The 14,882-nt window shown below is 39.3% G+C and overlaps 1 protein-coding gene across 2 annotated transcripts in view; it reads right to left on the reverse strand.

The window, feature by feature from the left end:
* The window catches only part of LOC121305274 (ras GTPase-activating-like protein IQGAP1), a 91,310-nt gene that overhangs the window by 69,813 nt on the left and 6,615 nt on the right, over nucleotides 1-14,882 (reverse strand). The window contains exons 1-2 of one of the 2 annotated variants that reach the window (XM_041236857.1): nucleotides 13,047-13,116; nucleotides 8,963-9,062 (exon numbers count right to left, since the gene is read on the reverse strand). In XM_041236857.1, the coding sequence (XP_041092791.1) occupies nucleotides 8,963-9,027 (65 nt within the window). In that variant the 5' untranslated portion in view covers nucleotides 9,028-9,062; nucleotides 13,047-13,116. Of the gene's footprint in view, nucleotides 1-8,962; nucleotides 9,063-13,046; nucleotides 13,117-14,882 lie in introns of those variants that run through there. The other variant, XM_041236848.1, reaches the window with a different exon arrangement.

Genomic DNA, 14,882 nt, shown 5'->3' on the forward strand with positions numbered 1-14,882 from the left:
GTGAGTTACAGGAAAATAATTTCATTCCGATGTCCTAAATAATGATGAGATCGAAGGTTGAGTTTATAAACTGTCACAAAAACCAGAGATGGAATTGTTTCCTGTAACTCACTGAAGAAGCCCATCTATTATTTTTTATTATACATGGATACCTTGTGATGCTAATATTAAAGACGACGCGGTTCAGCACTGTAGTTTGTGTTTCAATGCTGTACAAACATTCTAAGTTGTTATCCGTTTCTCAGAGATAAGAAAGTACCAGCTAAATTATTTATTTTAACATTCTCATTTTGCTGATCATTAATGAACATTTCTGTACTGTGGGTGTTGTCGACTGACTGAGAACGAGACATTTTGTGTCTGAATTGAAAGCGAGTCTTGAGGAGTCGATTCGGTCAAAGTTCAAGTACATTTTAGTTTAGAGGAATTATCCCTTTTTGATGTCACTACTGTGGTATTATGCCTTTTTTAGAATGGCCCAGGATGCAGATATAGCCTTCATATATATCATCACTTTTCAATCCACTGCTAGCTGAAGGCCTCCACAAGGTTCTTCCACAAAAGCCTATCTGCTGCGTCCCTCATCCACGTTGCTCCGGTGTGTTTCCTAATTTCATCTTGCCATCTTCCTGGAGGTCGTCTTCTTGGTCTCTTTATATCTCTTGGTATCTCCAATCTAGTATCTCCTTGGTCCAGCGATGGTCTTCTGTTCTTGCTACATGTCCTTGCTACACTTTCTAAATTTCTTTTTTTTTGTATACATACTTTTAAGACATCAATACACTTAAGATTGTTAAACAGTTAAACAAAGTTTTTCATAACTACCTAAAATATCACAAAGGACTTGTAGAGTATATGTATGTATTGTTTTACACATCATCATCAGTAAGGGAGCTCTGCAAGTTCAAGTCCTGGCAGGGGACTAAACCCTGTGCAGAACAACATGGTTCTGATCCGATCTTCACTGCACGAATGCACGCTCACTTGAGGCTGGTCCACCTAAAGAACAGCCCGGCTAAAGAAAACTGCCTACAGATTCCCTGCTGTCCAGATTAAAAAAAAAAAAAAACAAGAGCCGTCAGATTTTAAGCTGCTGTGCCCAAGAACTATGGGGGCCCGTGAGCTGCTTTTATGAGCTCTGGCTGCAGTCAAATGCACCCAGTGAAAGTGTATGAAATGTTACCGTTTCAAGCCGGGCAGTAAGAGACTTAGACATTGCAGGAATAGACAACGCACCACTGAAGGATTTTTTCCTCCTTGAACTACAGCAAAAGTCATCACTGCAAGTTGTTTTCTCTGCTGTACCCGTGACATTATCACCTTGTTAGCTGGAGGCACATGGATCCAATCTGTAAGCTACACTTTGTGTACATTTGAACATATAGAGGTATCATGAGAACCTATTATGCAATTGTTACAAAACTTTCTTTAAAGTGCTGTAGCACAAGTTCAATGCATCAAATCTCAGAGCAAGTACGTGGAGGCCGTTTGTCTGTCTGGCTGTCCTTTATGCAATTTTGCAGTTTTGCATACAGTATATCTACAGAACTTGCTTGCCGTGATGACATTTGCTTAGTACATACTTCATGATAATCGGGGGATGTACTGTATGGAGACCCCTCCATACTAGTATGGAGTTGTCCTTCCAGCAGGTTTGTGAATCCAGGACATTGTGATCAACTGGTGGCTCTAATTTTGGATTTACAGCACTTCCTGCAATTGTTATACACAAAAAACAACAGTCTTAGAAAGTGAACTAAACCCTTCTCCTGAAGTGAAATAAGCTACAGCTTTAGTACCACTGCATACTAAAATCAGCTAATGTCTAGTGCAAAATAATACATCAAATGAAGCCTTAATACATTCATCAAATGTACAGCTGACAATTACAATAGATCAGGACTGTGAAAAAGGAGACCAGTGTCCAAAACCTACTGTGCATTTGTAAACATGTACTGTGAGGCTGACAGAGACAGACAGACATGCATGCATATGCCTCTATATACCCCATTATCGCCATACTGTACAAAAGGCGTGACATGCGCAAGGACAGGACGGTTATCCTACAATTAAGTAACTTGCTAAGGAAGGTCTGTAAGAAGTTTCATTACAAACGGTCAATGTTTTTTCTAGGTATAAAATAAATAAATTAATACATAAATCAATTAGAGAGGCATACACAGACAAGATGATCAGAAATCCAGATAGCCTCCATATACCCAGCGGGGAACAATTAATCATCCAAGCACAAGAACAGGACTTGAAGATGGCAGCACTGCCTCCATTCCATTTCAATTCAATACGTAACTTCGCACACATTCGATAACTTGCTTGCTGTGATAAAAACATAAAAAAAAAAAGATAAAAAGAAAATGAGACGCATTATTAAACAATGAGGTACAAAAATCTCTTCTCATCTCAACACACAGTTAGTTACACACAAGTTTCAAATCTTCAGTTTAGATGCCCTTGCTGTTGTGACAAGATCAATTGAGACTGCGGAAGCTGTGCAGACAAGTCCAATGGACTGAGATAACAGGAGGGCTTCAGGACCACGCTTCACACTGCTGCCTCCCTCACCCTGCTGGCAGGTGCTTTAGGGTTGTGTTACTATAAAGAAGCTTCCCAGAACCACCCCATAGGTGGTACTTTTGCTTCTACACTGTCCTCCTGCAACAACTGGTTACAGAGAAGAGAATTCCTTACATCACTTCTGTAAATGCATTCATTGTGACCATGCTGTTCACTGATTCAATAATAAAGGTGTATACAGCAGTGACCAATATATTTAAACTAACTTTCTGAAATATAACTACAAATATATTCAACTACAAAGCCTTAAAATGCTCTCACACCTGACATGGCAAGTTCAATGCCAAATGCGAGTCACAGCAGAGAATCCTGGTCCAGTGGAGTTTCTACACTCCTGGTTTCTGACTGGTCAGTTTCAAAGGGACTGGGGCGAGCGGTGAAAGAAAACGGTACCACCAAACCATTTCCAATCTCATTGATGTAACAGCGCAGGGGTGTGTTTACTGGCTAGGACAGCGGATTGAATTTTTTGTCTAGACACACTTAAATATGAAACCATTTTTTTTTTTGTTAATCAAATACATTTCCTTTAATAGCAAGAAACAATAGTACACTGAAAGTGCATTACTTACTGCTTTTAACTAAATGATTCAACATAAGAAACACCCAATTCCAATACTTCAAGCAGTTTCTTATCTACCTATTCACACATCGACACCAAAAAACAATCCTCTGAACATCCTCGTGATTTGAATTGAATTATTAATTCCTGTCTCCTTCAGTCTACTAATAATTAACAGGAATTAACTAGCTACAAGAAGCCAGCATACCTACCATGTTATATTTTATCTCTCTCAGGCTATCTGATACACACTGAGAATTGTAGCAGATTTTCTTTCCATTTGATTTTTAAAAAAAGGACAATTTACCGGTAATTATAAAGTACTTTGAAACATTTAAAAAAGTTTGGAAACCTAAATTTAAATATGGTGCAGCAAGTAGGATTTTCCATGTATGAAGAATTTCAAATATATGTACAGTAAGGCATTAACTTGGAGGGTGCAGGGTTGGGTTTCTCTCCTGAGAAAAATCAACTACTGCAATGCAGGGCACACTATACATTTATTGATATGAGGTTATACATACAGATAAAACCGGTGACATGTTTAGGTTTCAATGCATTTTTTGGAAATAGAAAAAAAAAAAAAAAGGACCTAGAGTTGTCTCACTACATTTCAGGAATTTTTGGTCAAACATTTATCAGAATTGGTAGCAGTGTGATAATAATGATGTCTTTCTATCTTGTGAACAGGATTAACTTCAGCTCAGTCATTAAGGGCTCCTTCTGTGCGTACAGTACAATCAACTAGAATGTTAACTGTGCGTCCTCTACAAGGTAAACTACTCCTGTGTTTATTTTTTTAATTTTTTTCCCTTTAGCCAATCAATAATTAAATCTGCTTTTAGTAATCACGTGGCAAGTTGTCCTTGGAATGTTAGAAGTCTTTTGTAAGGTATTGTGCAATAACTAAAAACAACATTTGCCCTTATCAACGTTTGCTTTTCACCGCTGGTTCAAAGTCTCTTGCCGCACAGCAACACACCCCGGGGGAAGGACACGACACACAAAATAAAAAAATAAGAGGGTGTGACTACACTACTACTCTAAAAAGTGCTGGACTCTGGCAGCTCACTGTTAAAAATGCCCATAGAATTGAAACTTATTACCATTGTTAAGATGCAGTTTCAGTACTTCACCGTTTGTGATCACCAATGGAATCCCAACCAGGCTGGAGGTGTGTGATGCTTCAGCTCGCTTCCCAGGAATATTCATCAGGAGATACTGATCGGTAGCGAAGTTAAAGAACAGGATACTACAGTATAGGAGGGGGATGAGGGGCTACTGCAGGCACTCGGATCCACACAAGAGCAAGACTCATGAACAACTGGGTGGCTCAAAGGCACAGTAAAATTGGCTCAATGGCACAAGCAGCAGTAGATGTTATTTTTGTAAGAGCCTAGTCAGAAACAGTGATCATAGCATTGCAGTGTTAGTCACGCTCCTCCCTGTAGTATACCTCTCTTTTCTCCCTGGGTTTGACCTCTGGAAAGCTGCACCTTTTACAAGCAAGTCCACATTAGCAGGATCGTGTGGCAAGCCCAGGTGTATCTGGAGGCCTTCCAGTTTATATATATATATATATATATATATATATATATATATATATATATATATATATATATATATACACACATACATACACATACTGTATATATAAGGGATGCAACAATTAAATCGATGCATCGATTATTGATCATCTGTCCTTACATTTTACAGAGCTTCGATTACATTTTGGTGAATCGATGCATCGAATTAGTACCCAGTTTTACAGTAAGTCTCCTGTTGTCGGTTTGCATTAAAACCTTGAGTGTGTGAGAGTGCGCTGCTTCTACTGCTAATACAGTAGATTAGCACGTTGCTAGGATACACACTTCAAATCTACATTACGCACTGGATAAGACAAATCAGATGTAGGCCAAGTATTCCCTTTTTTTTAAATTAAAAATTAAACCAACATTTTTTAAAAAATCTATTAAATCTACCAATTACCTTTTGTTTCAAAGCATGCTGTGTTTGGATTATATGGCAATATTATAGTAAAAGAAGCTGAATTTAGTATGATAGTTACACTAGTCAGGGTTTGTGAGATTAATTCAAATGCTTTGCTTTTGGACATAAAATGTAAACAGTATTGAACAAGCATACGTCAGAAATTATTTCTGTTAAAATAGTGTTTTTTTATTATTACAATGTTAATCTGTAAATTGTTACACAGAAGTCCTTTGTATTTATTTTTTTAGGAGGCTTTGTGTTCCAGTGGTTAAAGAAATGGGCTTGTAACCAGCAGGTCCCGGGTTCAAATCCCAGCTCAGCCACTGACTCATTGTGTGACCCTGAGCAAGTCACTTCACCTCCTTGTGCTCCGTCTTTCAGGTGAGACATTGTTGTGAGTGACTCTGCAACTGATGCATGGTTCACACACTCTGGTCTCGTATCTTGTAAAGCGCTTTGTGATGGCGGCCCACTATGAAAGGCGCTATAAAAATAAAGATTATTATTTATTAATGCAAGTCGTGCCTTTTTGTTTAACTATTATGCACAACTTTGTTTAGTTATTAGATCTTTGTTTATTTTGAAAAATAAAACATCAATGCATCGATTATCGTTGATAAATGTCTATACAATAATAGAATACGAATTTGGGTAGTGATTGCATCTCTAATAATGGGTTTCAGCGAGTTATAGGAAAATAATTCCATCTAGGGTATCTGTGACGTCATAAATTATGAGCCTTCATCCATATCTATCTATCTATCTATCTACATATATCCATCTATATCTACACACACACAAAAACCACCGGCAAGACCATTCAGAAGTTACTTCTAACTCTGCAAACTGTAGTATAACACAACATGGGGGCGCAGATAATCGATTATAGATTTCAAAGTCTCATCAAGACTATAGGAAGATACTGCAAGGGCAGATGATTGTGAATCAACATACCCTTTTATATCACAGTACATTTCCCATCCGGATTTATCAAAGCAGATTACCACTTTTAAAAGACATTCAATTTTAAGGCGGTTCCCGGGAACAGCATATCCAGTTGTGTTGTTCCCATTCAAGAGTTTGTAATCTAAAAAGCACAAGCACATGACTCTTAGTATATTGACTGAAACAACACAGTACAAGGAGGGTGTGGAAAGCAAACACGTTCATCCACACTTAGCTTTTTATTTTTGGGAATGTTCAGTTGATTTGATACTGGAGAATCTCACTATAGTTGTTCTTCTACTGCATGTGAACTGTAATCAATGTAAATCAGAAATAAATCCTTCCAGGCATTTACAGGCTGCAGTGCAACCAGTGCCAAGATCTCCTAATCTCTTTCAAGGAACTTGTTAAAGTATGTCTCTTTGGTTCATACAGTACAAGAAGCATCCCAGAAAGCATACAGATCTGTTTGGAGGTTGTGTTCTTAGGGTTCAGAAGTGACCCAGTAGCAGGAGAGGAAGAGATCAAACTGATTTAGGAGGTAGGGGCCCTGAAAATGTCACTTCCTCCAACCCAGGGCTCTGCCGCAGGGGCACAGTGTCACTTACCACAAACCCCTGATCTTTAGAAGCAGGTGTGGCACAGGCAAGGCTCAGGCAACTGCATGGGAAATAAAGGAAGTGCAAAAGCAAAGGACTCCTTTGCACTTATTCAATTACAGCATTCGAGCAATTCCAGAAACACTCCTCTTTTTAAAGCCTCCCCACACGACCGTACGCTCCCGACCACTAATCTGCATGCCTGTAGGGAAAGAACCAGCATTTGCATTCTATACACTTACAGGACACAAGATGCACTGCACTTTCAATTTAGCCAGTAGGCTAACTTCCATTGGACAGTCCCCGCAAAGTAGCAAAGTACATGCTTAAACAAAAACCACTGGCTGTCAATGCGTACACTGAAAATGCCATTGACAGGAACAAGATTCTCCACCAGCATTATGTGAATACACTGTTTTAACATGACATGGAGGACACTACATTTTAGTACTGGGACAAATATCTGAATATTCAAATGCATATTGGCATGTATTCGGATACAAAAATCAGATGTTCGTATTCACTAGAAATGACAAAAATACCTTGTCATTCAGAAATGCCTCACTTAAACAGTACCCAACTTCCTGAAAATGTTGTGTACTGATTTTTATATATTTTGTTGTGACTTATGTGGAATGTAATAAAAGAGAACCAAAACAGTGAGTTTTTTCCCCTTCACTTTACAATGCCATTTCCATCTTAGTTTTATTTGAAGTGTTTAAAGTTAAATTTCAGTTTTCGTTTGCTTGTTCAGCTACAAAAAGGCACAAGTAAACCTCAGGTTAATAATTTATGAAAACAGTCCAAGGCCACTGTTTACTGTGATGAAATGGCAATGGCAAAGAAAAAAAAAAAAAGGTGTTTATGTAGTATTTATTTCGGGAATAAACAAAACAACGTTTAACTTCAACTGTTGTTTGGCATCCTTTGTTTTGTAGTTAATTCACTGGGGTAAAATAAATACTACATAACTTTTTCTTTACTCCTGGGGTATTTTTTTATTTTAATGTGTTACATATTGTAAGGTCTTGCTGCAAAATAAAGGCACACACACACAGGGGGTCACAGCCACGCCCCCTGCCTCCGCTGCTATGCTGTCTCTGCCTGTGTTCAGAGCAATGTAATAGCTTTTATTACTTTTTGAAAAATGAACAATTTTCCAAACTAATATTTAAATTTAGCGAATATCCGAACATGAAAATCCTGTGTTCGACGTTTTAAAATCCAGGACTTTGGCAATTTGTTTTGTTATGGCCTCCAGGGTTAGCAGGCATTTGTTTTCGAACAGCTCTGCTGAACAAATATTTCAAAAAGCCTGCGATGCTTAATTGGGATTCAACAGAGAAGTTTCATTTTCATTTCAATATACTGTCAAACCAGATAGTATTCTTCATACTGCATCGTTTGTGCGCACCATACAATAAGCAGCAAGTAGATTATTCATTGTCCCAATTTCTTGTTTTATTAATACATGTAACATACTGTACGTATGTCTAGGGCTGTTAAAACCATTTTCATCATAGTGTTACAACCATGAACCGCAGTTTTCTTTTCAGCCGGATAACAATTGCTCTGTTAACATTGTTTTGTTTTTTCTCTCTTTTGCATATCATGCAACACAGCGCCATCGGCTACTGATTTCTTCTTCACTGCATGAAGCCCTCTATGTGCAGTGGCAATGCATGGCTGGAACGAGTGCTTTGCATGTTTCTTCAGGCTGCAGCCCCTGGTAAAATAGTTTGCATCTCAGGACAGCAAAGGAGCTCGAAACGTTTTGATTATGAGCAACCCTGGGAAACAAATAACCAAAATATTCTGCAAACCTAAACAGACCTATTGGTACAGCTGCTACAGTAAGCAGACCCTCTTCGGTTCCTGTAGCAGCTCACACAGCACATGGTCTTCTGCTACTGGCACACCAACACAAACTGTGGTTTGTGCAGCAATGTTGATAAACCTTTAAATAGACAGAAATTACTCAACTTGTGCAGCATCCTCCCATTTCCTACTCTACACAGACAGCAGTAACACTTTTTAAAACGTCTTTATTAAAAGTATCGTCTTCCCCATTCTGAGTTTCATTCACGAGTTTCTGTTAATTTAATAAAAAGAAACATGAAAACCATTATAAACCACGAACGCCCTCTTCCTTCAGTGATGGAGGATGTGCTCAGGCGGTTACCAGGCAGTCTGTGATGCACAAACTATTGGATGCCTTCACTGCAAACTCAGCCAAAAAGTGTGCCACTTTAAACGTTTCTCTTGAACTTACTGTTTGGCCTCCTCTAGGTGACACAAATACTCATATGCAATGTTCTGCCGTCTCCTCTCATCCATCTCCTCTGCAGAGAGCCTCTCATCATCCACAATAGCTGAAAAAACAAAGGAGAGAGAGAGAGATCATTTAGTACAAAGTCAAGCCTGCAATGCTTCTGTTTTCTGTTGTTTACTAGAATACCTGCCACAGATTGCCAGGTATATTATTCTGTAAAAGAACGTTTATTTCTGCTAGTCTAGCATCAGTGGCCAGACAGACAGACGTATCAGCTAATGTACTGGAGAAGCACTGATGACTCTTGAGGTCATCAGTAAGAGAACAGGACAGGGCAGAAGGAGCACACAGAGTCGTTCAAGCCGTTTCACACAGTGCTGTCTTAACACTCTTCTATATGTCAGTCTACATTCACTGCCTGTTAATGATAAAGTGCCAGCCAGGGTAGTGTTTTATTGATACTTGGTATTTTTAATGTACACCCGCAACCCCAACAGTACAGCTGACATTGTTTGAAGAAAAGTTTATCAGGCAATGTTCTGGCTTTACAGTATAGCCTTCTTTCAGATACAATAAGTTACAGAAGACAGTAATTGTGTGCAGTTGAAAGGGTGCAGGTTTCAGAGGGTTGAAATGACTTTTAATTACACTATCTGCACTCCCATTGCCAATGCACTCAGCCCCCTCCACCCCCGTCCTCCACAAAGTGTGTTTAACTAGAGCCCTACAGAACAAAGCCTTTATTACTGGCTGCCTGCTGCCACTGCTTTACTGCAAAACTGAAACTCGTCTGATAGATTCTGGAAACAAAACTCAATTCACAACCCTCCTGTACCACTTGCCTTCAGAATTATATATATATATATATATATATATATATATATATATATATATATATATATATATATATATATATATATATATATATATATATATATATATATATATATATACACACACACACACACACACACACATACATACATACATACACACACATATATATATCCACCTCTTATTATTAAGAAATATGTAAAACATACTCTTTTGCAACCTCTACCAGTCTGGTACTGGTTCTGCCATTTGGTGCTGCTTGCGTACTCAACAAGTACACCTACATATTGAACATTTTATGCTGAAATACCTGTCCAATGTCCAACTTAAAATAAGACTAGCAGATTTAGATCAGAATATTTCCTTCTTCATATTTGCATGATGTGTCACAGCCTACTCAAATGCATGCACATGAACTTAGAATATTAATAAACAATATGCTTTAGGCTGAACAACTCAAAACACATTATCAAGCTACAGGAAGAATGACTGCTTGCTCAAAAGCTTTCAACCTTAACAACATTAAAAGCTCCTTTTTGAATGTCTTCATTTACTGCCAGAACAATCTATTCCATCATTCAGTGGCATTTCTTGAGCAGTAGTACAAGAGCAGATAATATCCAAAAAGCTTGGTCAACTGATCTTGCACGGTCACTGGAGCCAGAAAGCAAGCCATTTCTGAGCGCTATACATTCAGACAAAAATAGCTGGGCCACAGCTTACAAATCTTGTTGCTAAGCTACTATACTGTTTCCTGTTTGAAAAAAATAAAATAAAAAACACTTCAGTTCACTGGCTGCAGGGGACACATCTACATAGTAAGCAGGCATGAGAAAAAAAAAAGTGTCATCCCTTTACCTGTTTCAAGGTAGCTACCTATTAAATATCACACCTGCCCAGATACAAAACACGTACTAAACAGGTACTGGACCTAGGTTCCTAAATCACGGACAGCACAACAAGATGGCAATGTAGTGCTTTCTACAGAAACTACAACACTGGGTATTTGTGAACAAAAACAAAGCACTGCCAGGGGCCACAATGGCAACTCCAATAGCATGGTTGGTAAACATGAAACAAAGCGAACTTGTGAATTGGACTGGAAGTAGTACAATATTAATTGCGTTCAGTACTGTGAGCGGTTTCTGGAATACAGCAGGATGTTCAATGAAATGCAGAAGCAAAACATTACAAGAAACAGTAGCAGCACTTCGAACCAGGGAGGTGGCTCAACAGTAACAGAAGGAGTCCCTTACGGGGGTGCTGAACCCTGCAATACCCAACGGGAAAAGCTACTTATTTATGGAACTAGATTCAGTTTCTTGTACAAGACACTTTTTCCCTGTCCGGCAACACAAAATGTACTGGATATGAAAAATTCTGTCTTGTGAGGCTGGATTTAAAAAATAAGACTAGAGGGGTGGCTAAGCATTGTATCACATGTGATACAGAAATGGGCATGACAGGGTTAAATAGGCTGCAGATTAACAGCGATTGCACTGCACAAATGGGTAAAATCATTAAGCAAGTTCAAACAGCACCTATACTGTAGATGTACAAATGCAAACTGCTGAAAGCAAGGTTATGCTTATAGCACGCTACATCACGAGGGGCTCAGCTTTGTTTTGACAGTTCAAGCTATAAAAAAAATACATAAGTGACCCTGTTTAGCACTGTGTGTTCTGTTTGCCACTAACACAGCAGAATAGAGATCATCATTAAGACTCTCTCCTTTAAGACCAAGGTAAAGCAAACAGGATGTGCACTGTAAAAAAATACTGTATTTGTACCTTAATACTGAATTAATAAAACTGTATTGGTAGATTAATTCTAGTGTATATTTCCGTATTTTTAAAAGGTGCATAATTGTTTTAAGAAAATGTTACAAGTAGTGGACAAAAAAATGGAAACACCAATGTAAAGTCACTTAATAGGGCGTTGGGCCACCACGTGCGGCCAGTACAGCCTGTATGCGCTGTGGCATAGAGTCTACCAGCCTCTGGAATTCTGCAGGAGGGATGCGGCACCATTCTTCCACGAGAAAGTCAATCAACTCATGCCTGGTTGATGGAGGTAGAAAACACTGTCTCAGGCGTCATTCCAGAATATCCCATAAATGCTCAATTGGGTTCAGAGCTGGTGATTGAGAAGGCCATGACATATGGATAACATCAGTATCCTGCTCATCAAACCACTGGGTGACCACACGTGCTCTGTGGATGGAGGTATTGTCATCCTGCCCCTCCCCGGCAGTAAAAAAACGCTGCAACATGGGGTGAAGACGATCACTCAGTACCGTTAAGTAGCGAACAGCACTGACCTTGCCTTCTAAGGGAATGAGTGCATCCAAACCATGCCAGGAAAATGCGCCCCACAACATTACAGAACCACCAGAACCCCTCACTGTTGGAACCAAGCACTCAGGGCTGTAGAGTTCTTTCGGTCCATTTGTCGAGAACATGGTGAAAGATGATTAATCTGACCATATCACATTTCTCCACTGCTCGGTAGTCCACTGCCTGTGCTCTTTGCACCACTGGACTAGTCAGGTGTGACGAGCGGTTTGTACACTGCAGCCCAACTATGGTATCCCGCTCTGGAGTTCTCGGCGGACCGTTTCTGATGAAACTGGCTGCTCGCGCCCCACGTTGAAATTTGCAGTCAATTGATCTGCAGTTGCTCGCCTGTTTTGCCTTGCACTTCGAATTCATGCACAGATATCACAATACTGTAGTATGCACTTCCGCCCGCTGTTGCCCTTTGCCGATAACGTCTTTCCCTCGGAGTTCCATGCCGACATCACCTTAGACACCGTTGCTCGTGAAACATCAGCAAGTTGAGCTGTCTTGGTCACTGAAGCTCTTGCCAAACGCGCCCCAACAATCAACCCTCTTTCAAAGTCACTGATGTCTCCTCTTGCAGCCATTCTAGCCATAATTAGAGGCAACTAGGCCTGTCAAGCATTTTTATACATGACCCTAAGCATGCTGGGATGCTATTTGCCGCATAAGCCACACCTGTGTGGAAGCCCTAGCTTTCAATATACTTGGTGTCCCTCATTTACCCAGGTGTTTTTTTGTCCACTACCTGTATATCCATGTCGTGCATGTATCTCAATAGATAACATTGAAGCCTTCCAAAACACAGAAAAATATAATCACGCAATTGTAATATCAAATATATCCATTCAATTACAAACATAACTCGGGCGTTAACAGATATTTACATATGACGACAATCATTAACTTACTTTAACTTAGTGGTGCTTTGCTTCGTAATATCCTTGGAGAAAAGCAAGGTCTTGTTGTCTTTTATCCATACTGCGCACAGACTTCGGGCTACTCAAGCTGCTCTGCCTGTGAATGCTGACACCTCTAAAAGTATTAGTATGGTGTCATGACGAATTTGGCATTATTTTGAGATGTGTTTTGATGTTTTTATACAGTTTTGATGTCTAAAAAGTACAAAAGTTCACGGTGATGAATAAATGAATTATAGCACAAGTAAAACACACAGACAGAAATTACTGAAATGCTGACATATTCAAAATAAAGCCGCATGCAAAATTCTGCACAACCCCATCAACTCTTTCCTGAGGGTCAACTGTGCCAAGCTTAACACAGCATGCAAACACTGTTTGGTACCTTACCGCAAATCAATGGAATAAAATGGTTTAATAATACTTTAGTGTGTGGGTTTTCTTTGTCTACGAGACTGGCAATGATTGGTATATATAGAGTATATTGTATCAACATAAAATAAACTTGATTACACTATGTTTGTACTTTGACAAGCTTTCTGTACGAGAATTATTTTTTGAATCCCACAATATCGCGATATGGAAATTATCGATATCAAACGATATCATATTGGTGCCCATCACTATTTTACACTAATACTGAACAACTTTTATCGTCATTTCAAAAAACTGAATAAACCATGTCAATATTAAGGTAATTTTACCATAAAAACACAGTATTATTTTTTTTTTACAGTGTTCTGTAAAGCAAGGGTCACTGAGAAACAAAGGGTGTCCAGTTAGGCGAATTGAGCAGGTCTGAACCACTTAATAAAGGCTCTCTCAAATGTCCAGGAGATAAACCTACACGTTTACTTTACGTTTCGTTTGTGCCGACACTGATAGTTCAGTTTTCCTTCTACCAAGATTTAACACGCAAAACAAAGAGCCATTTCGCCTACAGCGCACCATTTGTTATAATATCTTTATTTTTACATAGCGCCTTTCATAGTGGACCACCATCACAAAGCGCTTCACAGAGGTAGGATGTTAACAGTCACTTACAATAGGACATTGATTTAACATCTCATCTACAGGATGGAGCACTGGGAGGTTAAATGACATGCTCAGGGTCACACAGTGAGTCAGTCAGTGGCAGTGGTGGGATTTAAACCAGTGACCTTCTGGTTACAAGCCCTGGACTTTAACCACTGGATCACATTGCCGCCTGTCATGTTAAACATGATGTGCCTGAGCCACCTATAAAACATGCAGCTACAATAGGCACACCTGATTTACGCAAACAGAGTCCTTCACAAGACAATATAGTGTGTGGATTGACGCAAAGACAGCGCAGGTCAGTTTGTACTCATTATGTTCCAAGAAGTTACAGGATTTCTAACTGGAATCTTGTCTGAGACAAGCACCATGCAACAGCATCTTCTGAAATGAGTCCAACACCTAATGAGCATCTAGTGGACCAGAACATTACTTAACAGCTTGACTGCATTTTAAGACAAGCAACCGTCTACCCTGTGATTTTTATGTACTATAGATACTGTATAACTAAGTCCCATCAGCCCCATCTTAAAATAACAATGAATCACCCCTGCTTCAGGGCTACACAGAAAAAAAAAAAAGTAACTTGCATTGAATTGTGTGCCTTTTCGGCACAAAAACACACAGATAAATTCTGTTTATTTGAGCACAGAACTGGGCTGATACAATCACACAAAACAGGCTGTGTAGCGACGGGAAAGCCATTATGGATTATGTATCTGTACCCATAAACCTGGTAGCGCAGCGAAAAAAAAGGGCTATTCCTCATTGTACGATACCCACAGACGA

This window comes from Polyodon spathula, chromosome 2, assembly GCF_017654505.1.
Source record: "Polyodon spathula isolate WHYD16114869_AA chromosome 2, ASM1765450v1, whole genome shotgun sequence".
NCBI lineage: Eukaryota > Metazoa > Chordata > Actinopteri > Acipenseriformes > Polyodontidae > Polyodon > Polyodon spathula.